Source organism: Falco naumanni, chromosome 14 (assembly GCF_017639655.2).
Source record: "Falco naumanni isolate bFalNau1 chromosome 14, bFalNau1.pat, whole genome shotgun sequence".
Classification (NCBI taxonomy): domain Eukaryota; kingdom Metazoa; phylum Chordata; class Aves; order Falconiformes; family Falconidae; genus Falco; species Falco naumanni.
In genome coordinates, this window is record NC_054067.1 from 15,162,990 (window position 1) to 15,190,420 (window position 27,431).

Genomic DNA, 27,431 nt, shown 5'->3' on the forward strand with positions numbered 1-27,431 from the left:
CGGCGCTCGCGCCCCCTCCTACCACCGTCCCCCCCCCAGCTCCAACGGCTGCGCGTGAGCAGTGCGCAGGCGCGGAGCTCCCGCCCCGCCCCCTTCCGTTTCCCGATTCTCTCGCCTCCGGGCCTCGCGGAGAAGCGAGGGGAGGCGGGCGGCGGCGCGCGTGCGCAGGAGGCCGCGAGGGCCCGCCGTGTTCCCGCCGCGCTCCCGCCGCACCGCCGAGCGCGCCAATCGGGCGCCGCCCCGCAGCGTCGCGCCGTCGCGGCCCGAGCGCGCCGTGCGTGCGTGCGTCCCAGCGTGCGTGCGTGCGTGCGTCCGCCCGCTCGTGCGTGCGTGCGTGCGTGCTTGCGCTCGGCGGCGGCGGCGGCGGCGCAGCGTCCCCTGCCCCGAATGAAAGGGACGGTCCCGGCGAGCGAGCGGCCGTGAGCGACCGGCGGTGACGGGGGGGGTGGGGGTGTGCCCGAGTTGCTCCTCTCCCCGGCGCCCCACCCGCCACACGGGTGAGTGACTGAGTGACCGACCGAGTGCCCAGCTGCCTCGTTGCCCGCCCAAACGCCTCTTTGCCGCGCGCCCGGGGCAGGCACGGCGCCCCCGGCCCGCCCGCCCGCAGCCCCCGGCTCGGGGTGCCAGCCCTGCCCTCCTGCTGCCTCGCCGCCGGCCGCCGCCGGTCCCTGGGCCTCAGCCAGCCGCCTGCCCCCGGGAGGGTCCCGGCACCCAGTGCTGCCTCTTCGGGGGGCGCCCCCCACCGCCGCTACCCGCCCCCCCTTCCCCTCCCCGAGCCGACGGCAGCCGCTCGCTCCGCCCGCCTCGGCCCGCTCCCTCCTTCCCTGGAGGATCCGCCCCCCCTTGTCTCCCAGTCCCATTTCCCCCAAAATTCGGTGAGAAACGGAGGGAGGATGGCCCTCCCCGGGAGCCCCGCGCCCCACCGAGCTCCCCTCGGTAGGCCCTCCGTCGGAAAGGGATCAGGCCCAGCCGGTGCGGCGGCCGGGCTCCTGCGGGGGTTGGCGGCCGCCCCTCCCCGGGGGGTGCCGGGCCGTGCTTCAGCCATCCCCCCCGGCGAGGCGAGCGGCGGAGGTGCTGTTATCGTCTCATCTCCCGCTCCCCGTGGGAGTATGTAAACTTTCCTGAAGATAGGTCTGTGCTGCCTGCCAGATCTCCCTCACCGCAGGCTCTGTTAGTGTCATTTGTAGTTACCTGCTCTGCTCTTATTGTTTAGACTTTCCAGGGTCAGGCTTTCCCCTCATCGTGTCCCGCCGAACACCCCCCCCTCCACACACACCCCCCCACCCCATTTGCTTTCTTTCTCTCGCTCTTTTTTTTTTTTCTTTTTTTTTTCTTTTTTTTTTAAGGGAGTTGCACGGGTAAGTTCATGTCCTACTTTTTATAGTGGCTGTAGGATGCTGTGTGAAAGTAACTCTGGGTTAAAGAGTTCCATGGGACTTGTGACTTTTGGTTCTCAGCTACAGACACCTATGGGATACCTCCCTTCTCCCCAGCTTTGCTCACCTTCTCCAAAATAATGTCCCCAAAAATGGGTAATTGACCCTAGAAACTAGACAGCACTTGGAAGTTTTTTAAACAGAGAATCTGGTAATCTCTAGCGAGCATCTTGCAAAAATCACTGCATGTATTTTCAGTAGCTTTTCCTGAAAGGCCAAACCACTTCAGCATGTTTAATGACGTTTTACATAGCATGTGTACTTGTGGGTTTTCCTCGGGTGTCTGAAATTTTCTTCATGGATAAATATAAATCCTAATTTTTAAAAATACAATTTTGTAATCGTACAGGCCACACATGAAACCAAACTGTACATGAGAAAGTACAGTATACAGGTCGTTGTTGTCAGCTGGAAATACAAGTGGGGCCTTAACTCCTATAAACAGGCAGTAGCTCTTGAAACATCCTGGGGCAATAAATAGAAATTGGAATCCAGGTTACTTTCCGTTCTTTGGTGCTGAACAATGTCTCATACACTTGAGAGCGTCCTTCTTTGCCTGAGAGTCATTGAACTCACACTCTCTTACATTATCTAGAACTCAGTAAAACAGTATGCAAACCGTATGAGTTTGTAAAACATGCTGCTTTAAAGATTAAAATAAAGATGCTGTTAGGGGAGGCACCATGTTTAATGTCTTAGTGGACACTTAAGAAACGTGAATGCAAATGAACCAAATTTCTGAGTGAAGAATCACTGAATTAGTTTCTTCTTTTGTGACTATAGGGTAGATGTAACTTCCCATTTTTCAGACCAAGCCTGTGGAAAATGTTTCTGTATGTAATAATTTGTGTTCTGTAGTACACGTGTTCTGTTTTGGTACAGATAGTGCATAATCTCCTAGTCAGTGATTCCATAGTACATCGCTTTCTGTGATCCAATCTGTAAGACTTTCCCCAACAAAGCAGACAGGCAAGATTCTGTCAACAGTATACTTAAAACACTATATTATTAGTAGTAATATGTTTGCTTTTTAAACGTGGAAAACAAATATTGAGCTGTTTTTAAGTTGCATTCTTTTTCTTGTTCCAATGAAATGTAGCTTGATACTTGGCAAACTGGATTAGTTGCTTTTGGGTGATTTAACTTGAGAGATGAAAACAGAATTTTGAGTGTTCACGTTCAGAATTCTGGAGCTGCATAACCTAGTTTGTCTTTTTCAGAAAATGAGTATATTTAAATGGACAGGATAAGAAGTGCATCTTGACACAAAGAAAAGTGATCTCAGGGTAGTTTTCTCACGTTTATGAGAAAGCAAATATAATTTATGGAGAGGTCTACAGATTAAATGCTTCTGAAATATTTCTCATGCTCGGTTTTTTTCTGCAGTCTTTAGAAATGTATACATAGTGTTAATGCCCAGTGATACAGAAAACACAAATGCAGAGAATGTAGAAATGGAAAGAAAACTTTCAGATATCCTTGTAAAATGCTTTTGGAGTAATTTAATCTGATCGTGAAAAGAATGTGTGTTTGCTTTCTGGTGTTCACTGATGCTTTTTGGTCTGTTTGTGTTTTGAATAAATTTTCAAGTGTTAAATTATTTATAATTTAATAAGTATTCCAAAACATAGTATTTGCTAATTTTTGTTGGTGTTACAACATCAGCATCCATGCGTCATCAAGTAAATATTGGCATTATTTTTGTCTTCACTGTGAGCCTTAAAAAATTTAATTATGCAAAAGTACTTCAAGAAGTTAGGTTATGTCACATTCTAGTGTTGCTGTAGTGACGTGCCTTCTCGTGCCTGTTGGTGCTTTGGAAGGCGTAAGCTGAGGGCAGTTGACTGCAGCCAGCTGTGAGAAGGTTCTTCATAATCTTGTTTCTTGAAAGTTACTATTCTTATAAATAAAAGATTATGAGAGCGATTTAATAAATTTTTGTGTGTTCGACAGATTATTTGCATTTTCTAAAATACGAATTTGCTTGTTAAATTGAAAGCTGTTTCTTATAGTTGTAATTCTTAGTCCTGTAGGTCAGCAGTACCTGTGTATGTGCTCAACAAAATTCCTGTTACTCCGCTTAAGAACTATTATCATTACTGGCAATATATTGATAATATAATCTGAATATAAAATGAAACAGGTAGACCCAAATTAATGTATTTATAAAATTATTTATACCAAAGCAGAGCTTCTTGCTTTTTAAATGATTTTGTTAATATATTTCTAACACATAGCTCTGTGATTTATGTTGAACTATTGAACGTGACCTGAAAAGAAGAAATCTTTGTGATATTTTTCCTACTTGTCTTTTGTAAGTCTTTTTCCTACTCCCAAATACATTTCTTTTAAGTTTAAAAATTACATATATTTTTTTAGTTTAAAAATCTGTATATTTCCTTCAGGAGCCATTCCCTCTTTCTGCTCAGAAAGGATTACAGAATGGTCTTGTTTTGTTTTTTCTTTAGAAGAATACAGTATTGTAATTCTTTTGTGTTTAACACTTAAGGACTCTCTATTGCCACTGCAAAAGGGTGTGACTAGTTTATCCAGATTGGCACATTTTTTGTGCAAATCAGCAAGATCTGAAATCTATGCATTCTTCTTATGAGTATGCGTCACCGGCTAGTAAACTGCTTTCCAGTTATAAAAGAAAGCAAATGAAGCTGTTGATAAAGCAAAGGCAGTAGATACAGGACAGACACCTTTTGATGCAGGAGTTTTGGAGTAAACATTGCAAGACAGTTAAAGCACAGTCTGTGTAAATCTGTTGAAACAGAAGAGTGAGAATCTAACAGGATTGTCTTTTAGCAGTAGTATATGCTGACAGACACTTAATGATGGTTCTCTGCTTTCCATCAGAAAAATAGGGAGTGATATTAGTATTATGAGAGTCTGACAGCATGGAGAAGCAGGCAGGTTTGCCTATGCAAATTTGAAAAAACAGTTACGCATTTTCATGCAATGGCCATTGTAGCACAGTCCAGATGTATTGCAAATCTGCTGGTTTTATGGCTGGATTTTTTATTTTTTCCCAACAGAAATATCAAACTATGTGGTGGCTTTTCTTACTTAGATGAGTCTAATGAAGACAAAAGCTGAGGAGGATTGCTTTTATTGCAGTTGTGACCAATTCTGACAGCAAGGCTCAAATCTCCAAAGTGAAAACCTATAAGAAAGTCTGTTTGAAGGGGATGGTATTTTATTTCTTTGAGAGATGTAGAATCGAATACACACAAACTACTTAATACTGGGCCAGGAAGCATGTACACACATCAGGTATTTTCACTTCTGAACTTGCAGTGTCTGCCTGGTTAGAGGATTTGGGACCTCAGTGTTATATTTTAAAATGCGTTGCTGGTGACATGTGAAAAGTGTGTGATTCATGTTGAGTTTAATTCAAAGTTACTTTTCTTAGGTGAGAATAGCAGTTCTCATGCACTTAACTGAAAGCTAGTACGGTATGGCTAAATTAACTGTGGGTGTTGAAAAGGTTTCCATTCCAGCAAGTTAGTCCGATATGCTTCTAAAATTTCGTTCCTAATGCTGTTTGACTAGCCACACTGTATGTCTGTAATACCTAAAATGGTAACGATTTATCTTCTCATCTCTACCCTCATCTGAGGGTAGTTACTTCTCTGCTGATACTTTTACACTCAAAACCTGTTCTGGATGCTATGCTGGACTCTTGGGTTTTTCTTTGCTACTGAACTTCTTCAAAAACAGAAGCATGAATTTTATTGCGTGCACAGGTAGTGCATTTTGTACAACTTCCTTTGCTGTAATAAATAACTGTAAGAATGAGATCAAGGAGTTGCAGTAACTTCTCCCCCTAATGATTGCTGTATTTGTTATATTTTACGCTTATTCCTTCTTTCCCCCTAAGTTTTGTATTAGTATCCAAAGTTTTATATTAATGTTCAAACATTTTTGCCTAAAGAACTAATTATGCTTGCTGATACAATTTCATAAGTTGGCAAAATACTGCCTCTGCTGGGTGCATGTTTATCTGGATATATTGAAGTAGTGTAAAAAAAAAAAAGGAAAAGGGACAGATCACTTTCAAGCAACCAATATTACATTTATAAAACTGTAAGTTAAATTGCCTTTTGTTGATGTTAACGTGCTGATTACACCTTTTTTTTCTGTAGCATTGAGAGGATTGAAGTGGCATTCTAAGGTCATTTAGAATCATGACAAGCTCAGTTGGACAGAAAAAAGTGTCTTCAAGACAAAGGAAGTGTGGTTTTTGTAGATCTAATAAAGATAATGAATGTGGACAATTATTGATGTCAGAAAACCAGAAGGTGGCAGCACATCACAAATGTATGGTAAGTAACCCATAGGAAAAAGGAGTGTAGCGAGCTAGTAAAAGGCTACAAACAAACAGAAAATTCAACAAGCTGTGGCATTGGCACAATTTATTGATCACTGTAATTTGAAATTTTTGTGGGTTTCATCTATATATATATATATATATTTAAATGGTGCGTACCACCTTAGAGCTTAAAAAATAAGTTTTGTTTTTATAATTTTAGCTGTTCTCATCTGCACTGGTATCTTCACACACTGATAATGAGAGTCTTGGTGGATTCTCTATTGAAGATATTCAGAAAGAAATAAAGAGAGGCACTAAACTGGTAAGTCTCTATTTTTGGCTCTTGGAAATGGAAGGCAGTATTTTCTTACCTTCTGTAAAGTTTACCATGCAGTTGTTTGGTGTGTTATATATATTAGGTGGTGGGGGTGGTTAAAGTGCTACCTTTGTGTGAGCTCTGAGGCAATGGACAACTTACAGAAGATGATGTTGAAATAAGATTGGTCTCAGATTTATGAACAGAAGACCTCAGTAGGTATGATTATACTCATATTGAAATGAAAGTTAAATGTCAGTTAAACAACTCTTGAAGTGTGTTTAGGAAAGGATGAAAAGTAGTTTGTTTATTTCAAGTCCAATGCTGCTTTCATGTAAACATCTTTTAAGAATTGTAGCTTAATAATGGAATTATTAAAAAATAAATCCAAAATTACTATTTTTAGGGTCACTTTTTTCCTCATTGGCAAATGTAGATGATTGTAGCAGATATGCATTTTTTCAAAGCAAACTTGAAAACTCATTTACAGAATAAGCCCAGGGTTTTTTTTGATGTTCTGCATATAAACAATAGCATTTCCTAGATTTATGTTTTTAATCCAGTAATTTCTATTTAATATTTTCTGTTAGATGTCAGAAAGAAACCCACATTCTAGGGACCTGGTGAGGATATTATTGTGCCTTTACCAGTGTTTGGTTTTGCTGCCAAAATCTGGTTTTAACTACCAAAGGTACTTTTGTTGCTTCCTTTAATATTGATTTAATAGACAGTTCTGTGAGTATAGGTGTCTTCTGAGGTATGTGGATACAATAGTGATTACAGTTCTATCAAATTCATGAGAATTGAGCAGCAATTAGTTTATTTAATTTCTAAGAAGCAAATTCATGATTTTAAATTTTTTTAAAAAAATTAGAACTAGTTGTTTTCCATTGGGAGAAATGAGTAGGGCTTTTTAAAAAGAGTTTTAACAAATGATCAATTCACTCCTCACATTAAAAATGTTCAGCTTAGTTATTTAAAGCATTCTTAAGTATTTACCAGTTATTGGACCTCTAAGAGTAGTCCGAAATACTACTGTAGAACTGCAATTGTATAATAGTAGTCTAATATTTCATCCAGTGTTTCATTTGAATCTTTTCCAACGCGGGGAACTTTCTTTGCTCCAATTAGCTGAAGCATAAAGAAGTAACTATTCACAAGTCAGTCATGTTGTGATTAGGAGTTTCCAAAGAACATGGTAGTAAATGGAACTACAGATCATAAAGAAACTTTTTGATTCTTGGGTCTCTTAAATGTTTTTTGAAGTTTTTTTCTTTTTATGTCATTGGTGGTTTCTGTCTTTCTGCTTCTGAATCTGTTTGCGTTCCCTCACTGATGCAACAGCTGGATATATTCTTGGAACTCGTTAGCTGTATGTATCAGGCATTTTGTTCAGCTTTTTGAAGAAAACCTGGATCTGGTTACCCTAGTAGATTCCTAGTCCTGAAATGTATCCTGTTTGGAGAGAATTTACAAGATAATTTTAGATCTTAATTTAGCTGTGTTATCTTTGTCTGTAGCTGTCAGAAAACTAGAGCTCTGTATCACTTTCTGGAGGAATCTGTCTTTCTGCATTGACTTGTATAGGAAGCGTAAAGCTAAATGTTTATAGTTAGCCCAAATACCCCCTCCTCTAACGTCTGCTTTCTGTTCTAGCCTGTTCTTTTATGTGGGAACACATTGAGCAAAAATATCTCAGCATGGTGCACTGGGTTAAGTAATTATATTGATAGCTTGGACAAAATTTGTCTGCTGACAGATTTTATGTAGTTGCCCTCCTTCAGGAGGTGCTGCTGCTGACCAGGTATGCACTGAAAATCAAGGCCTGTTGATTACTGAAATGATAATGACTGACATGTAGATGGTAATACATTTCTGCCTGAGAAAATTTAGTAGGTTCAAACCTTAATAAGCCAGTCATAAAAACTTACGAAGTCTAAATATTTGGGAGTACCACGGCACTGATAGCCGTATTATTTCTGTTAGCTGTGTGTGGGAGGATTTTTTTAAAGAGCTTGCCCATTTTTGCAGCTTGTCAAACTTCCCATATACCTGATATGACTTCGGAATTAATTAATCTGTTGACAGTGGCCATTTGGACAACAGGACTTGTACCAATGAAATAAATAGTTTATTACTGTCCGGGAACATAGACCAATAAATCAGTGTTAAAATTCCTATGTCTGTTTTGTTTGTATAGATACACCATGGTGTTCATAAAAAGAAAGTTTTGTTTTAGTCATTTCTTGCTTTGAGAATACTGAAGTACTGACTAAAATTGATTGGATGTAGTTTCAACCTAGACTTTGGTCTGCCATTATTACATATATTAAACCATAACATATAACAAATTTACGAGAGAAAATACCCATACAATTTAGATAAGAACTAGGGAATGGTATATAACTATACCATTTCAGAGCTTGTAGAGGAGTAAGTGGAGATGATCCAAGGCTCTGACATTTTTACTGTTCAGTTAACTTTGTTAAAATTGAAAAAGGGGATGGTGATACATAACTTTGGTGGTATATTTATTTGGCAGATTTGAGACAAATGAAAACTTGACTATGCTAGTGCAGTAGACAGAAGGTGTATTCCACAAAGATGTATGTAGCAAGTATCTTACATTGCACACTTACACTGACGGAGCTGGAATTAATTGTAACCTTTTGGAGGTGTGGACAACGTGCAGGATACAAACAAAAAGCTCCGGTTGTCTTGGGAGAGGAGTTTAATGGGAAATTCTGAGATTTTGGGGGTAATATTATGTAAATATTGCCCCATATTTATTTACAAATAAATATGTAAAAAATAAGGCAGTTTTCTTTCCAGTTATTCCTAACGCAGTATAAGCAGGGCAGTGAGCAATTTAGAAGCATGATAGCTGGTGTATCCTAAGCAATAGTGAGTAATATGAGAAGAATTAATTATTGGGAAACAAGAGTAAAGGAAGAGACTCCCATTTAACTTTTTCTGCAATGTAAGTATAAAGAGCAAAATTGAGTCTAATTGAAATAAATTCATTGTATTTAACAAATATTTCACTAAATTCAGTGTTTTGGAAATTGCTTAAGGAAATAACTATAGAAAAATGAGGTGAAGTTAGCTGCTGAGGCTAAGGTAAATTTGCAGGTCATCTGTATTTCTGACTGCCAAATGGATGTCTTCCCCTTAACTTCATAACATAAATCAGAATTAGACACAATTTATTATTTTAACTTTTCTGAAATGGTTGGTACAGACTGTGCTTGGGAGTGAGATATTTAGGTGAATAGCTGTGGCACTTTCATCAAACATGTTCCAAAAAGTAAATTACTTTTTTTCTTCATTGAATTGATAATCACTGTATGATGGTTATTGTACTGTTGCATAATTGCAACAAATTTCTCCTTGATTTTAAAATAAATTATGCAAAACACCTAAGAGCACGCAGAGTAATGCCAAGTGTATAACTCCATTTATTTTGTCACCAGGAGTGGTAACTGTTATTTTTGAACTCAGAAATACTAAGCCAACAGTAACGTGAATTGTGCTTTCTTTTTTCTTTACAGATGTGCTCTTTATGCCATTGTCCTGGAGCAACCATTGGCTGTGATGTGAAAACATGTCACAAGACATATCACTACTACTGTGCTTTGCATGATAAAGCTCAGATAAGAGAGAAACCCTCACAAGGCATTTACATGTAACTATTACTTGTTTGCTATGCTTATTTTTGTATTTATATTTCACATTCTTTGGTTTATTAAAAAAAAAAAAACCAGCAACAAAGCAAAACAAAAAAATACCCACTTTGGAATCTAAACAAAACTGTTGCAAAAAAATTCTAATGATGATTGTGGCATTCAAAATAGTGATGTGCTAGAAAAGCATTATTTTCACTGCAAGATTTGTATATCAGTGAGTATTACAAGTGGGACAAAAATGTACTGGCATTTAAATTTAAAAGATGAGTAAATAAATCTGTGAATCGTGACTGACTTGACAGTTTTCAACTACTTTGTTTATAGGATTTTATGTCGAAAACACAAGAAAACTACGCATAACTCTGAAGGTAAAATTATTCAATATAAATTTTTCCCATTGTAGAAAGATACTTGGTTAAATTTAATTCTTCTGGAGAATATAAATGTTTTCAGTAAAAATTAGAACTACATTTTTTTGAGAAACAATGAGTTTGGAAGCCCATCTGATTTCTGTATTTTCTCTAAAAATTATTGGTTGAGGTGGAGAAAAGCCCAAAATACAAATTTTAGGCTGTTCAAAAGATTTGATGTTCTGTCAAAACAAAGTTTGGGTGGAAGTAATGCATTCCCTTCTGGGAAGAAGCCGGCTTATATTTGTAGTTAAATTTTCACAATATTAACATCTGAAATATTTTGTCAGGTAACAGCTAATTTTTGCTATTGCTGATGTTCCTAAATATTCACTATTTTTTAAAACTATTAAATGGAGCTTAACTCTTCAGATAAGAAGGACGCAATAGTAAATGAAAAGGTTTGTGATCAGATCATTTACAGATGTATTTCTGAGTCATCTTCATAAACAAAAAAATCCGTATGGATATAGTCATAAAAGCGGTGCATCTGTGCAGGGGAGAGTAGTGAAATGTGTGAGGGGTGATATGCCACAAACATAGATAAATCATTTGGTTAAAATTCCAAACTAGTTGTGCTATTGTGTATTTATGCAGGTATTTTCCCTTTTTCTTACTGTATTTGAATTTGTGTAAGTGAACAATTGTTAGTTTACTTTTTGCATTACTTCTGACTGAAATGTCATCAGATTTAACTAATGAGGAGTATGAGATGCTTTTTTTAGCGAAGATCAGATTTCGTAAACTATTCAGTCTCTTTCTGCCAAATGTACTTTAAGGTAATGTACCACTTTTTATGCTTTGGGTAGTAGATATGTTAATGATAAAGTTTGGATGTTATTTCAATGTTCAGAAAGATATTGAAAGCAGTAGAAAATGGCAAATGAGAACTGTGGGTTGTGGTTTTTTAGTTTATTTAAATAATTACTGTCATGTGCTTTGTATAGAGCACTCTCTGATACTGCTGTTACCAGGTTTACCCAAGAAAAGCAATATACATATTAGTTCTCCGAAGAGGCAGGGACACATTATCTTGTAGTTTGTTTGTAGCACTTTGTTTCTTTGATTTGGGGGATGTTTTCCTTGTTAGCAGAAACAGAATATGAAAAACATTTCAGTCCAGAGAGATACTAATCTTTTTAACTGATAACTAAATATATCTTTTATACTTATTCACAAATGGCTCAGTGTTTGACATCTATTGAGAAATGCCTCCAGTTCTGTGTGGAGCCCACTGCCAATGGACAACTTTTTCTGCTTGGAATTTCTTGCAGGATCGAAATGTGCTTTTCTTTAATAGTTTTGAGACACCGTTATCTCCAGTTCTACGATGTCATTCTCTGACAGCAAAGGCTTTTAAATTTTATATGGATATATTTGTCTGAGAAGACATGGGAATAATTACTAGAGGCATAGTGGCTTTTTTTCTTAAATGTTGATGATGGCAATTTATTAAAACATTAAACTAGACTCATCCAAAGAGACTCTTAGTTTGAGGGTAAGGAGAAAGAGGAATAAGCAACATCATTCAGAAAAACTGAGACCTAAGAGCCCAGCAGTATCTTACTTAGCATTGAACTTTGGACACATATTTTTGTTTAAAATATTTAGTTCTGTTATGCTTTACGCTTTTAGACATATGTGCAGCTGTACTTCACATTCTTGTTTTCATTTTTTTTGTTTAATATTTGACTGAAATTTTAGCCAGTGCTCTTTTCCAAGGAATATGTTCTCTTTTTTTAGTCAATACAATTTAGGGAACTATACCCGTAGAATATTATTACTTACAGTTATGGATTTGATAATGCCAGAAGCTGGGGCTCCTTTGTGATAGACCTCTTTAAATCAAAGAAAGTGAAAATACATATTGCATCTGTCTTAGGGAAATTACTTAGAGCATTGCACAGCAATGGTATTTTATTACATTGAAAACTAATTACCTTTACAAGTCAGAAATATACAGGATGTTTTTCAGAGTTTAAGAAAGGATGGAGGGTTTGTTTTTTCATATTTAAATGCTGAAGTCTGCTTAGTGAAATGGTAACTTGAAGATGTTGGATGGTGAAATTAAGCTTTATGTCTGTATTTTGTTGGTTTATTTCTTGAGGAAAATGTGAATATCAAAGAGTCATATGAATGTCAAAGAGTGGTGGTGTGTGAAACCAGAAAGGACTTGCAGAGAAGAGTGAATAGACTGGCTAGGGATACTAGATGTGGCTTTTTTTTCTCTCGTGTGTGTTTCATTTTCGTGAATCCTTGCTTTTGGCAGTGTTTTTGTAACAGAATAGTTAAAGCTCATCAGTGGTTATTGTCACTTAATGTAGGTGCACAGAGGCACTGAAATTATCAGTCCTTTTTAATGGAAGCTTACTGCTTCTGCTCTGGGATGCTGGTGTTTTGGTGGTTTTTTTTCTTGGTCAGTGTAGAACGTCTGGGGTTTTTATCCATTGTTCTCTGTATCCAGATTTAATTGCTGCAGTCCAAATATTTTTATTATGTCACTTCTATCAGTGGATGTTCAGAGAGGTTTTAGGAGTGTTTGGTGCAGTGCAGAACAGTTTTATTTCCATAGGCAGTACTGCTGCATAATAGTGAGATTTTTTTCTTCCCTTCCCTAGAAAAGAGATGTTTTGGAGACATACTTGTTCATGTCTGAGATCTGACTAATATATCTTTCGTTAGAAGTTCTAGTTTAAAAAGGGTATCTGTTAACCATTTAATAACAGTTAAAGAACATTTCTTGAGAGTGTGTGGAAGTGTGGTTGAAGGACCTGTGTGGAAATTAAAGTTACCCAGTTAAAACCTAATAAAAAGAACCTGTTAGATGTTATTTATTGCTGTCATGAAGTTCAAGTGGCGCGAGAATTCATCAGACTAAGTATCTCTCTACTCATCTAGACAGAGTTAATGGGTGATGGAAGTTCAGTTTCCTTTAATTGACAGGAGTTGCTGAACTACCTTCTGTTTTCTTTAAACATAAAAATATGAGACATGGCAGCAAAGTATTGTGCTCTTAAATACATTATCTGTTTCAGCAGATCGTTGGGTTTGATGTATTTGTACAGCCAAGCCTTCAGGTAACATAGAATAGGAAAAGTGTACTTCTGCTATATTTTCTTTATGTATATATATTTCAGAATGCTTCTTCTGTGCTATGTTCCCACTAACTGGAAAAAGGACAGTAAAAGTGAGGTACCCTCACACTTTGTACTAGGCTGTGGCTGTGAGGTCAACAAATTTAAAGACACTTGCTCAGAGGAGCAGACCAAGTTACTGAAAGCTTCAAGTCTAGATTTTTGTCTTGCTGGTTACAAATCTAACAACATAATTTGACCTGAACTTTAAGTAATTTAATTCTTAATTTAGGCAAGCCATCTCAAGTTCTCAGTACCTAATAGGTTACAGGAATTGGTGCCAGTGCATTCAAACTATCACAGCTGACTATTAGTTGAATTACTTTTCAGTTTTATACAATTGCATTTATTCATTTTGAAGAATAGAGTATTGTTGAAATAAGGTTTTGGCACCATTTGTTGGCATGTATTCCAAGGTACTGGAAATAATTGTTGAAAAATTTAAAATCTGGTATCTTTCGGTTCCCTGCAGGTGGGGCCCCCTGTGTTGAATTTAAAACAAATTCAGTTCATCAAGAATAGTTTCATATAAACTAAGAATGTAATTTCATTCTTCTATTACATATTAGTAAATCAAAGAATGAAGACAGCCGTGTGACTATCTGTTGTTACTGTTTAAAACAGATGCTTGGGAACTGTGCAGTCAGAGAAATAAAGTGTCCGTAATTCCTATGGTAGCTGTACTCAAAGCCTCAGGGAATGATGTTTCCACAATGGAAATAAGGACATTCCCTGTCGCAGCATCCTTTTCATGTTATTCTAAAGATCAGACATTAAATCTGTGCTTCTCATACTGCCCTGTAAGTTGAGTCAGGATAGTATTTCTCTGTGAGACCTATTTAGAGATGATGCAATCTGTATCAAACCGACTGCTTTTTCAAAACACTATGTAAGCCAGGGGCTGGCAGCAAAAAGATCCACAACTTTTTGGCATTATAGTTAGGTAATATCCTGATTCATCTTTGGATTCTTTAATCACTATTTGTTTATAGTTGCATTTTCTGTGATGCTGCTCACAGCATAAGCTTGCCTAACATTGTATGCATTAATGCAGTCAGGTATTAAAAGTTTCTGTAATGTTGCAGTTCAGTGTCATTTCAATTGTGCTGGTTGATGGTAAAAAATTCTTCCTAGGCCTTGCTAACTCAGCCTTCTTGTTGCCTGTCTTCAGGAGCCTGCTGCTCTGAATGTGACATCAAATGTATGCGTAGTGTTACAACAAAAACAGTTGGTCCAGACAATAAGTTAGCGATCTCCTGTACAGTCCATTATAGACTAATGAGATACTTTGCAGAAGCATCACAGTGGTGTTTTCTTATGGAAAAATGTATAGCTAATGGAACAGGAAAAAATGTAAAAGTAATGTGGTGAATGGTTTGGCCTATCTGAGGAGCTGTCCTGTGGTGTTTACACTATAATTCTCCTTCCTATCTAGGCAAGACATTATACAAATAGAATCTTGGTCAGCTAACTCATACTTAACAGGTTTAACATAACAATTGTAATAAGCTTTCTGATTATGCAGATAAGCCAAGTGTATTGTCTGCCTTCAGTCTTTGCCAGGGATCGCTTGAAAAAGCATTTAGATTGTAAGGTTATGAAGGACTATATTTATTCATTTTCTATGTTAAATGTGTTTAAAGAAAAAGTATCAAGTACTTCATAGCGTAGATACTGTCAAGTCAAAAATAGTTTTTGGACAAGAGTCATCAGTTCCTTGAGGTGTCTGGAAAACATGTTAGTGATGGGACCTAAGAGGTAATTTAATCTTTTTCCTCTACACTCTTACTTTCTCCAGTTTAGATATGTTTCATGTAACTTAGTCTTTTTCCATTCAAAAAAAAAACCTAACCCCCAAAACAGACAGACAAAAACCCCCGCCACACTAAAATTTATATTCAGTATTTTAATTGTTAATTTCACATAATTTGCTTATAAAAGCTGCTATTATTTCATGATTGGTTTACCTGAGTCTGTATTTGTTTTCAGGGGGTTTTATGCAAATATCTGGTTCTTACTAATGCTTATAGATGCATTCACATTTTTATTATTGACTACTGGGATAATAAGGTTTTCTGGTTTTTTTGACATTTCTTTTCAATTTAAAATATTTATGTTGCCACACATGGTTCATTGGGTTTCAGCCATATTTTAAGGACATCTTACTTTAACACGTCAAAGTACATTTTTCTTTCTCTGTTATATTCCATTTCTCTTCTGAAAACCTAGTAAAGTCGATTTTTTTCTTTTATAATTTTTAGAGCTTCTCTTTTATCGAAAATGCACTGTAAAACTTTAAATATACATGTGTGATTTCAGATTTACATAACAGCATATCGAAGCCTCTTCCACATTCTGCATTTTGGCGGCTTTTTATGTACAGTCCTACTTCCAAATATATTTTGCCAGTCAGTTGTTTATTATCTTCCTCATACAGACTTAGCCCCTTTTGCTTCTGGCTCACTTAGTCTGTTATTTAAGGTAATGTAGGAGGTGGACGCAGAGAGCAAGTATTAGCCTTTATTGTACACATCATCTTTTTATTTGTTCTTTCACAACCTTTAAATCACTTAATTCTTTTATTACTTTGCTTTAACATAGCTTTGGGAAAAGGGTTGTTCCAGGTGTATTTCCAGCTGATGCAATATAGAATAGATCAGTGATACCTCAACGACTTCTCTGCCAAGCCTTATTTTAAACAGCAAAACATCTTGATCCTTTTTCTTTCTAGTCATGATCAAAGGAGAATTTTTAGATTTCTCTCTGAAGCTGAGTCTCCCTGTTAACAGTTTATGTAATACAGCATTTTGCTAGTCTTCTTTTTGGTACTTTGTACTGCTCATGGATTTCTAAAATGCAAATTTGGGGCTTGTTGCTGCTCATCTTTTTGCTCATCTGAATTTATGATACCATGTTCTTAGGTGCTTTTTAAAATGTGGAATGTTTCCTCTTGATTTCTACCCCCACCCCTCCTTCTCAGGCCTTACTGTATATTAAGCTTGTGTTTTCAGATACGGTGTGTAGGGACTTCTGAAGAAAGCTAAGATACCTCCTTTGAAGAGTTTAGATAAAGTTACATTGAGCGTATTGTGATGATTTTAAAAATCAATGCAGTAATGGGATATGGGATGGGGGCAGCTGAGGAGTATCTAGGGAGTCTCAGGGGATTCAGTGTATGGGTGATATCCATGATAAAACGTCATCTGGTCAGGGAGGAGTTGAACAACTTTTTGTGTTTTCCTTAGTTCAAGCTGACATGAGAAGTTGGAAACACCCAACCATCAGATGCCAGGGAAACAGGGTAAGCTGGCAGTGGGCTTGAGGGGAGGGGTAGGGCACAAACCAAATTGCATATTAAACAGTAAAGACCATCCAAGGCAGGTGTATTTTAAGGCTGGTTACAATCTCTTTCTTCCTGTATTGTTACAGTAGTTCACTGTGCTGTTAAAAAATGAGAGAAACTTCAGTGTTTTGAGGCATCAGTCTTGCAGATAGATGTGGTAAAGCAGATCCTCACATCTCACTGGTGTTAATCTGTAGGTCTGTGTCACTTGTAGTAGGAGACCTAAATCTGCAAGGAATTTTATTTTAATGAAGGGGTCATGTAGCATCTCTGTTTCAGTGAACTCTGAACTTTTTAGGAAGTACTAGTTTTGAGCACGGAAAAGGGGTTCTCCATTGAGGAAAACTGTGCAATCTTGGGGTTTTTTAATTTTTTTTTTATGCTTACACTGAAACCATCATTGAAAAATACAGCATTTTTACTTCTCCAATCTTAAATATTCTAACAAATTTAGACTAAAAACTAGCACTTAAGAACTTACACTATAAGGAGGCTGTGACATTTCTTACAAAAAAGTTTCTTTTCATAACATGTGCTTGGTTTTGGCGATTATGATTCACTTTCAGTTTTGAAAGTGTGCCTGTAGAGAGTTCAGGATACGCTTTAATGTTATTTAGAAAATAAGGGTGGACTAAGAGGTAGAAAGCGTTATGGTTGACAGAATTGATAAGGAGCTCTGGAAAAAAAGTGTTGGTGACTGGGCTGCATTTTGCTTCATCAAATATAGTAAGGAAGTCCGTGGAATGATTTTGGAAGGAATTACTTTTAACTTCCTACTGATGTTATTTAAAGGGTCATGAATTCAATAGTCATGTTTTTGTAAGGCTTTTTTTTCTAGAATAACCATCTGTGATTTCTGTAAATGTAGAGTAGAGACAAAAATTCACAAATTTCTTCTAAAACATTGGTGGAGAGTTCATATGATGAAGGACAAGATAAAGGAGAATTATTCAAAAGGTTTTCAAATTGTAATAAATGTTGCTATATGGAGTCTGAGAGGTGTGATATCTAAATTGCATAATCTTGCTTGGGGAATTTAGCAAGTAATGATAAATAAAAAATAATGTTAGATAGTAAGTTCTAAGAAGAAAACGTAAAACGTATTGTGTCATTAGATAATACATGGTATGTATTTTATTTTTGGAAACTGAAATAGAGCTTTTGTAATCTAATTAGAAAAGGACAGTATATGTATTAAAGCACAGGAATATCATGGTAGATAGACTGATGCATTTTAGTGGCAACTTGGGTATATCTGTATATAGCTGAATAATCTTGTCAATTTAAGCCAAAATCATTTGCAGATTTGTATTTTTGCCTCTTTCTAAGCATACAACAGAATAAAGCTTTGGAGGAATTACAGTTCAGTATAACCTGTTGTGATGTGTTTGGATTAGTTTTCTGTCCATTAATGAATGAGCAAGAAGCTGTAGCTTTCTTAGGCATTAGGGACAGATACGGTAGATGAAGCTTAACAGGATACACTTGTATGCAAGGCCTTGGCCCAGTAGTTCAGTTATCTTCTGCTCCAGGTTGATGGCTGTGGAATATGTTCAAGTCTTTGACTTGTGCGGTTGAGTTGCTGTTAATAATGAGATAGAAATGTGATTTGGTTTTTCTATGATAATAGATGAGAAAGATGAGTTCTGGCGAAGCAACATTTAGTCTCAAAATAAGATGTCCTGTCTGGATACTGAGGCAACAGTATAATCACAATAAGTGCCATAGCAATGCTTTAATAATAATAATACCACAACAGTTAAGTGGCCAGTTAATGTATAAAGTAGATGTTCCAAATCTTCTGGCTAGGATTTTCTTCCGTTTGGGGGCTCATCCTGATGTTTGTGGTTTGGATTTTAGAAGCAAGTTCTTTAGCAGTGCATGTGCATGTTTCTTTAAATAAGTCTGCTGAAGTATCTTTGCAGTTTGAGCAGGGGTGGGTGTTGCACATTAGAAAAGAAAAAAAAAGATGCTCCTGTGAGCAGCTGATGATGAGGAAAGTCGTTAGCAACCGAGTAGAGCTGGTTATTCAGTATCAGATGTAACTTAACTACATCATATTTGAAGCAATTTTCAGTTTGCAGAATTGATCTGTATTAACTGTAGAGTTTTGAGTAATCAAAAGGGAGGTCCGTTAGAATACTGGACTACAGTTCTGTGTGGCATTCAGCTGTTGAGCTGACATTTTCTAAGCAACTTGTCAGACCTCTGTGGTATGTCTGTATTAAAATCATACATTCTTAAATTCTTTATGTTCTATAAATACTTTATCTGGGATATTGAGAGCGTGGATGATTTTTCAGTAAACTGGTGGCTGCTTTTAGCTGTAGATGAAAAAATACTCTGTAACTGAAAGGAAATTTTAATTTGTTTCATGGAGGCAAAATACATTTCAGTTTTAAAACTCAATGTTAATGTTCTAGCCAAAATGAGTGAGTTTTTTCCTTATGTCAAATGGCATCAATTAATAAAGCAAGGAGAGAGGTGTTATTTGGATACACTGGCATAATATCAAGGGATATTTACATTGGAGCTATGCATCTTCAAAAAAAACCAACCCTAAATTAAAAGCTTATTTCATGGTTGAAAACACTTTCTGGTTTCAGTGTAGTTTAAGTGAGTCTTATTTTCACTGGAGGAAAATGTGTATCTGAGGTCACGTTTTGGGTCTGAAAGCAGAAGTAAGAAATGCTAAATCTTCATATATTATAAAGATGCAAAGCTGTGTGATAATGTATAAAGAAGTAAATAATGTTTTCAGGATCTGCAGTTGCATGTCTGTAATACATGGGGAAAAGTTGCTATTATTATTTCTGACTGAAACACAGAAAATACAGGTTATGTTTTCTTGTTTGTTTTCCTGGTGTTTTGGGTTTTTTTATTGTTGTTTTTTGGTCAGTTTTGTGTAAACTTTTTGAGAATGTTATTTGATGATGTTTTCTAACTTCTAAAGCAGATTTAGAAGAAAGTATCAATGAACACGAATTGGAGCCTTCACCTCCCAAAGGAAAAAGGAGGGGTCGTAAGGGAAAGCCAAGAAAAACAAATTTAAAAGGGCAATCAGAAGACACTAGATCTACGTCCTCACATGGCACAGATGAAATAGAAAGCAGTTCCTATGTAAGCAGTAAATACGCTAAACTTTTTAGAAGACAGAATTTAATATTTCTTCTCTGCAAATACAATTTTTATTAAAATTTGCATGTCTGAGCCTCCAGCTGGTGGCTACAGGCTTTTAAAATTAAAACCTTATTTGTAACCAGCAGTATGTTTTAGTAACATGTTTTTCTTTCAGAGAGACAGGTCTCCCCACAGAAGCAGCCCCAGTGATACAAAACCTAAATGTGGATTCTGTCATGCAGGTGAAGAAGAAAATGAAGCTAGAGGAAAGCTTCATATATTTAATGCCAAAAAGGCTGCAGCACACTATAAGTGCATGGTGAGTAACAGTATTGTTGTAAACCAGTCTATTATGTGAATTTTGTCTGAATTGCTGTTTTAAATTTTAATACAGTAACCTCACATGTAATTATGCATGAGTATTGTCTGTGAGCTGATGATCTCTTTAAGCGCTGAAGTGTTCCGATGTGAGCAATTCATTTATTTTCACTGCGGGCAGTATGGATAAAAGTTGGCTACGTGCTAAGAGATGGAATTAGTTCAGGGAGACTCTTTAGCTTATTAAAAATGCTCCCTTAGCGTGTAAATGCATGCGCAGTATTTAAGAAGGAAAACAGAAAACAGTTTTAACTAAACAAATCCACTCCAAAACCAAAATACCTGTACTCCACAAGCATTCAGACAAAATCTGAGAAGAATCCACGACCTTCATTAATTTTCTGACCAGTGGATTCAGACTGTGTGACTCAAGTAGAGTGGGACATGGGAGTTCTAGAAAACCCTTGCTTTTCAACGGTCACATTTATAGAACTGCCAGCCTGAAAAGAATCTCCTCATTTCAATGAACATGAGCAGTTATCTTTCATATAACTTGTTCTATGAATGAGGTAGGGCTTTGAGTAACAAGCCTCAGTGGTTCCTGTTGTACCTCAAAATTAATAAATAGTCCAGGCAATCTGTGGAGTATTAATTAAGTGTCTTCCTATACCTAGCCATGCTAAACAGAGCTGGTGTGTGCCAGCAGCCTTCAGCCTTAGAGTATTCTTTGCTGCTCTGTTTGCCTGAGCTTTGATCTTAGGGCAGTTTAAACTGAATATACCAGGATGGTGATAGTAGGGATGGTACTCCGTTGTCACCCCTCAGGGCCTTTCAGGTATGTTGACATCAGCTGTGCTGATGCTGTGTGTGAAGCTGAATTATATATATATATATGTCACAGGGAAGGAAATTGAATATTCCTAAAAAGTTCAGTCGCGTAATTGATAATATTGGCCATTTATTACTTTTGTGTTTTCATTATGTCATTATTTCTTGTCTACTTCTTTGTCTTTTATAATATATTTCTTCAAGGTGCCAAATGTAATTAAAGCAATCGTGTGGGTATCAGAAAGAATACTCATCGTACTAATTACTCAGCATGGTTTTTTTTCCTAGTTTGTTGGTACAGCACGTGCTGTCTGAGATCACAGAAGGGGATGTTCAATACGCAGTTATTCCTGCATATAAACAAATTTCTAATCATGTTGGTGACCTGAAATTATTTTGACTTGCTTGTTTTACAGTTGTTCTCTTCTGGCACTGTCCAGCTAACAACAACTTCAAGGGCAGAGTTTGGTGATTTTGATATCAAAACTGTACTTCAAGAAATCAAGAGAGGAAAAAGAATGGTATGTGTCTGCAGGATGTGATGAATGTGTTACTGATTCTTCTAAGGTGTACATAGCTTTGCCTCCTTCCTTCTGTGAAATAATCATTTCCATCTGTTTCTAAACACAAAATTTAAATACACTATTACTTTGAGGACAGGTAGCCAGGTAGGAATCGCCTTAAAAATTAGTGGTGTTTGGGCAAGTATTTAGGTTTCTTCATGACAGTATACATAGTAAATAATTATTAGCCTTCCTGTAACTATAAGAAAGTAACAGCTTTGGATCCTATGTTACTGAAAACATACTGTGTAGAACTACAAATAAATTTAGAAAATATGTTCTTGTAGCAGCATGTTTCTAACTGTTCTGGTGTTATATATGAAAACGTATCAGGGCCTCAGAGATGGGGATGTTGGTACAATGTCACATTGTATTTTTTAAAAATTCAGTGTGTTTTTAAAGTGCTAAGAAACTGGGGGAGACCAAATGACTCCTAACAATATTGTCGCTTGAAAAAAAAATAATTTAAGATTCTTCATATATTAACTTACTAACTTCAGTGGCAATAAAATTGTCTTGGAAATGCAATAATATGTGCAATCATGTAGCAGTTTTCAATGCAATGAGCAGGTAAATCCTAATGTTCATATTTAATTAGGTTAGTATTATATAGTTTCTCTTTTACAGTATCTTTGATTAACTTTTCATTGGAAGGATGATCTGCCAGAGAAATTACTCTGTTCCAAAGTGGTAGCCATAAATAAGAGGAACACTAAACTGATATTAAGAGGCAAGAGACTGAAAGGCTGAACTCTGCCATTCTCTTCTTTCTCCTGCACAGAAATGTACACTTTGCAGCCAGCCTGGTGCTACTATTGGGTGTGAAATTAAAGCCTGCATAAAAACATACCATTACCACTGTGGAGTAGAAGACAAAGCTAAATACATTGAGAATATGTCACGAGGAATTTATAAGTAAGGACCTATGTAATTCTTCAATCTATAATGAAAGTGAAGGTATTTCAGGGCACTTTTTCTGTCTAACTTGGCTAGTCAAGTATGTTATTAAAAAAGGGAATATAATTTCATTTAAAATGGTATTTTTAAGTAATTGTTGACTTTGCAAAAGATTTCAGTTACTCTGCTAACTTAAAATTTCTCTAGTGGTGTTGCACTATGAGAACTGAGAAAATTAGTTACTTGTACTGTATTTTCCTCCTCCATTAATCTTTAATTTATACTGAAGAAACCCTGGATAATTTATGTCATGATTACTCCATCCTGATAAGTTTCGTAGCTTATTTTTGGGGTTTTGGACCCTGTCACTTTGGCACTTGCTGCAGTTGAGTTGCAGTGTGGCTGTGCCCACAAGAGGGCATTCTCTGAGCAGTGTCCTAGCAGTTCTAGAAAACTAATTGATCAGTTTTGTTGGCTAGGCTTCAACCTTTTTTTTTCTTTCTCCATTTAACTGATGCTAGACTTGAAAACCATGAGTGAGTTAGGAGTTCGCAGCTGACTTGTAGCACATCTCAAAACTAATTGAGAGTCTGGTTTTGATATTTTCGGTAGAAGTCCTCACTGTTTCTTTTGTTGTGCTAGACTCTATTGTAAAAACCATAGTGGAAATGATGAAAGAGATGAAGAGGATGAAGAAAGAGAAAGCAAAAGCCGTGGCAAATCAGTCACTGACCATAATGACATTCCTCAGCAGCAGCTCAATGGAAACTAGGTATGGAAGTTACCTGACAGATCTGTTACCGAGACTGAAAATGCAATATACATTTAATATAGTTTACTGCAGTGAAGTATTTAAATCTAGTGTACGCAGATAAATACTTTTCATTGGCACACTGTAGAAAAATGGGGAGGATTTGTTGTTTTTTAAATCCAACGGACTTTGTAACCATATAAGAAGGGAGGCCCTCGTTTCTGTCGCTAAATATAGATGTAATGTCAGAGCTGCTAAATGCTTTTCTGTATGATTTTAAATTTACTGTTGTTTTCATCATTTTTTAAACAGGTTCAAGGGACAGAGTTATAGAACTGGGAATGGCTAAGACATCATAACTACTAATTCTTTTAAATTGTTTTCTAAAATCAGAAAAGGGTTAGTAACTTTTTACTACCCAACTCTGTTAGAAATTTCATTGAACTGCCTGAAACGTTCATGTGTGTGAGCCTTCAGTAAGTGGCAGAGTTTTACATGTCAATATTATGTAGTTTGTAGTCTGCAGTGTCTGGAAAAAATGAAACACTATATAAATGATATGTAATATGTACAGTGTCAAAAGTTAAGGCAGACATTGAAATGAAGTAAGATCTATATTTCTGGACTGAATAAAAACCTTAAGATTTGGAATGTGTAACTTGTTTAGTGGATTCATGCAATGAGGGAAGGTCTTAGCTAGTTTAATTAACAACAAGTTGGTGGTGGCGACAAGCTGGTACTTTGTGAATTTTGCATTCTCTTCATACACAAGCAATGGAGGCTATACATGGGAAAGCTGCTCTCTGTTTTTGCTTGCAAAGCACACAGTAGAAAAGGACTCAGTGTACACCGAAGCACGCTTGAACATTTCAGGTTGTTCCTGTTGTGATTGCTCATTCCGCCCAGCATTGTTTGCGGGAGATTTACTTGAGCAGCTGTTGGTTCTGAGCTGTGAGCTTTAGAACTCATGCCAAAGGGCTGTAGTTCATTCTTTCCCCAACGACCCACCTCTTCTGTGTCCCTGATTTACAAAGAACACTTCACTAAGTGTGATTAAAACCTTACTATACAAATGTTTGGACTCTGCAGCCCAATCTCTTTTACTTCAGAGAGTTACAACTCCTAACTCACTATGGAATTTAGCCACCATATCTGACGTCCATACCTCAAGTGTTCTGTGCTGTGTGGAACACTTCATGTTTTGTCCAGAATATGCATAAAGGTCCCATTCTGTAAAAAGAATGAGGAAACAACCTTTTTTGCTAGATTGGTATTTATTTTTTAATCTTATGACCACTATATGAGAAACTTTGCTTATCATCCTTATTGTTTTAGTGATTATTTTTTCTCTTTCTATTCAAGTCAACAATCACGCCATGGAATCCTACTTGCTAGACTTTGATGTTCCTTTACGGAATAATCAGATCTAGGCTATACCAAACCTAACAGATCAGTCCTCTGACTGTTTTCAGAACACCTTGTCATTTTAATGACTACTAGCTTCTTCAATTGGTCTGTTAAAGCACAGTCTCAGACTTAAATAAAACCAAAAAGCTGAATCTAGTCCACATGTTTGTCTGTTGCTATCGCATCACCTTATTGTTCGTTTAGGGTTTTGACTTGTTTCACTCTGAACTCCCAACAAAACTTCTGGATCTGAAGGAAGGAAACAAGCAAAAGACACTGATTTGACTATAAACTGCTACAGTTCTTCTGTGATTGGTATTGCAAAAACAGTTCATTTGTAACATGAATTTCTGTAGCATTTTTTACTTGTATTTTTAAAAGATTTAATGTGTGTCATTTGTCTTCTTATGCATTCCCTTAATGTCTTGAGGGACTCAATTACTGTATATTGGAGTTTCTAACATTTTACCTGTTAGAATTCAATCAATTCTGTTTGCTTTTCTGGAGAATAATGTCATTTTGGAAAGAAATATTGCTGTGTACAGAAAATACTCAGTTACTGCTCTAAACATGATGCCATTGATCATTTTTATTTTGTATTTGTAACTTTCAAAATTAAAAGCGTGACTTGAATTGCAATGACAGATCGATTATTGAAATTGTCTATCAAGGTGTTTTGTTTCTCCTAGAATATGAACATTTTTCAGCCACTCAGAACAGTTTTAGAATGCAAAATGACATCCTTCAGTGTTTAAATTACTTCTAGATTTGTGCCTGAGACATGGCCCTTCCATGGAAAAAAGGCACTTTGTTTGCAGCTACTGTATTTTAACTAAGGTTGCATGGGGTAGATCTGCCAGCATACTGATTGTATTTGAGACTGAGCTCTTATTCATAGTGTGTCAGTTGCTTAGTATAATATTCAATCCAATAATTCATCTGTAAAAATAAATTACCCCATTCCATGCCTTGAAGAACCAGAACAGCACTTTACCTTTGGGTAGCAGAAAAGTGGCTGGTTTACCTGTTACCTCTTTGTGCTGAGATGGCCTGACTAAACTGTCATTAATTCCAAATTCATGGAAACAAAGTCAAAAGCAAAAATCTTTTCTTACAAGCCTCAGATTTGTCATAACTGACTTCAACTCATGTATGCTGGGTAAAAGTGCCTTACAATGTAAAAATTGTATTTATATGTTCCCAAGTAGCATCACCTGCTGGGGAGTACTTCTGTCGTGGTGTTAATATTTAGAAGAAATGTACCTCAGCAGTGTATTTACTGTACATCTCTTACGTCCTTAATTGTAGTTTTAAAAAGCATGACAATGTATGATAGTATACAACATTTACATCATTTTTTAAAGACAAAATACTGCCATTATTGTCTTTTTATGTGTATTTTAGCTTGGAATTTCAGACAGTCTGTCTGAGAGTTTTTTTGGTTTTTTTTTTTTTTGGTAAAGCAATGTAATCTTTGCAAGCATATATTGAAGATTATTCTGGAGCATCTACTGCCTTCCCAGAAATGTTAGAAGTAATGAAAGTGCTCAATAGGTGAAATAGGTATGTTTAAATTAGATAGTTAAATTAATGCAGTCTATTTGTTACTGAGGGTTTTTTTTTAATAGGCACCTTCGGCTTTCATCTCACAATTGGAGAACTCATGAATTTAACAAAACTTGTCTTACGAAACTGGTTTTGCTTTATTTAAATTTTTTTTTTTGGCCTTTGGGCATTTCTTTTGCTCACAAGAGTTAGTGTGTGCTGTTTAAGATGCCTGGAACCCTCTGAGAAGGGAAATTTCTCCCCAGCTCGCTGTATCTCTATTTTATAGAGGTCTCCCCAACTCACTGTATCTCTGTATTAACAGATCTGTGATTGTGCTATACCATGAAAGGACTGTACCAAGGAAGGACAGGCATCAGGAGGGTATTGTTCAAACAACTCGAGGATACAGCTGGTGTAATGCCATTCTCAAGGTGCGATCAAAGACTATGGCAGCGAGCTGTGCGATCGCTGCATTTCAGGGAAGGGTGAAAGGCTGGTTTGGCGTTGGCATCAGTGCAGCTAGCTAGGCTGAAGTAGATGAGGTGATCAAAAGATCTGCTCATTCAGCGGGTGTTGATCCACAGGAGGTTCTGTGATAAGGCTCTAGTAGGAGTTACACCTACACTCCACAAAGTCTGATCTTTAGGTACAAAGAGCTGTGCTGATCTAGAATAGTATGATTATACCCAATCTGGCCCTAAAATGTAATATAAAGGAAGAGAGCTTGCTTTGTGCTGCTGCCTATATGAGAAATAACTTCATGCTAAACCAGAGTGAAAGATGAAGAGGTGATGATCTACTTGAAATATCAGACTTATCTGGCAGGTGATAATCAGTGCATTCCAAAAATACTAATACGCTAAATCAGATTGACAAGAAAATTAATCCTCATTAGATGAAATTGATCTTAAGAGAACTGAAAGTACATTATAGCGAATAGTAACTCTTCTTCCATGTTGCCAGAAACAGATACCACCGTATTAGTGAAGGAGGTTAAAAAACAGAACACAGCTCTTGATTTATATACTTGTTGAAGCAGTTTCTATATATGCATATATATGCACACTCATTAGTCAGCAGTGACATCTCAACTCTTAAAGAATCCTGGAGAACTGTTGCTTGTCAAAAAGCACTCAGGTTAGGCTAACATTTGCAGCTTTTGCTCTAGCATACATTTACATTAGGTGTAAAGACAAGGAATGTATGAAAGAGGGTAAATGCATTCCTATCTACAATGTTATGTATATTTTGTTCCTGTTATATTGGCTTTACTTCCAAAGTTGTAGTTTGCAGTATTAGTTTCTTTTTATTGGTATCCTTGCATATATATATTCAATAAATGAGTTATGAATTTCA

At 37.0% G+C, this 27,431-nt stretch overlaps 1 protein-coding gene across 6 annotated transcripts; it reads left to right on the top strand.

Annotated features, from left to right (window-relative positions):
* Positions 1-96: 96 nt before the first annotated feature.
* PHF6 (PHD finger protein 6) lies at positions 97-27,431 on the top strand. 6 transcript variants are annotated; one of them, XM_040614285.1, is made up of 11 exons: positions 97-497; positions 5,588-5,767; positions 5,975-6,076; positions 9,622-9,755; positions 10,081-10,124; positions 19,600-19,763; positions 19,939-20,082; positions 21,326-21,430; positions 22,254-22,387; positions 23,012-23,141; positions 23,433-27,431. In XM_040614285.1, exons 2-10 carry the CDS (start codon positions 5,630-5,632, stop codon positions 23,139-23,141), a joined length of 1,095 nt encoding a protein of 364 aa, XP_040470219.1. In that variant the 5' UTR covers positions 97-497; positions 5,588-5,629; the 3' UTR covers positions 23,433-27,431. The 6 variants fall into 6 exon arrangements, with proteins under 6 accessions (XP_040470219.1, XP_040470217.1, XP_040470218.1 ...); XM_040614283.1 differs by having other exon boundaries at positions 307-497; positions 19,597-19,763; positions 24,732-27,431; XM_040614284.1 differs by having other exon boundaries at positions 307-497; positions 19,597-19,763; positions 26,398-27,431.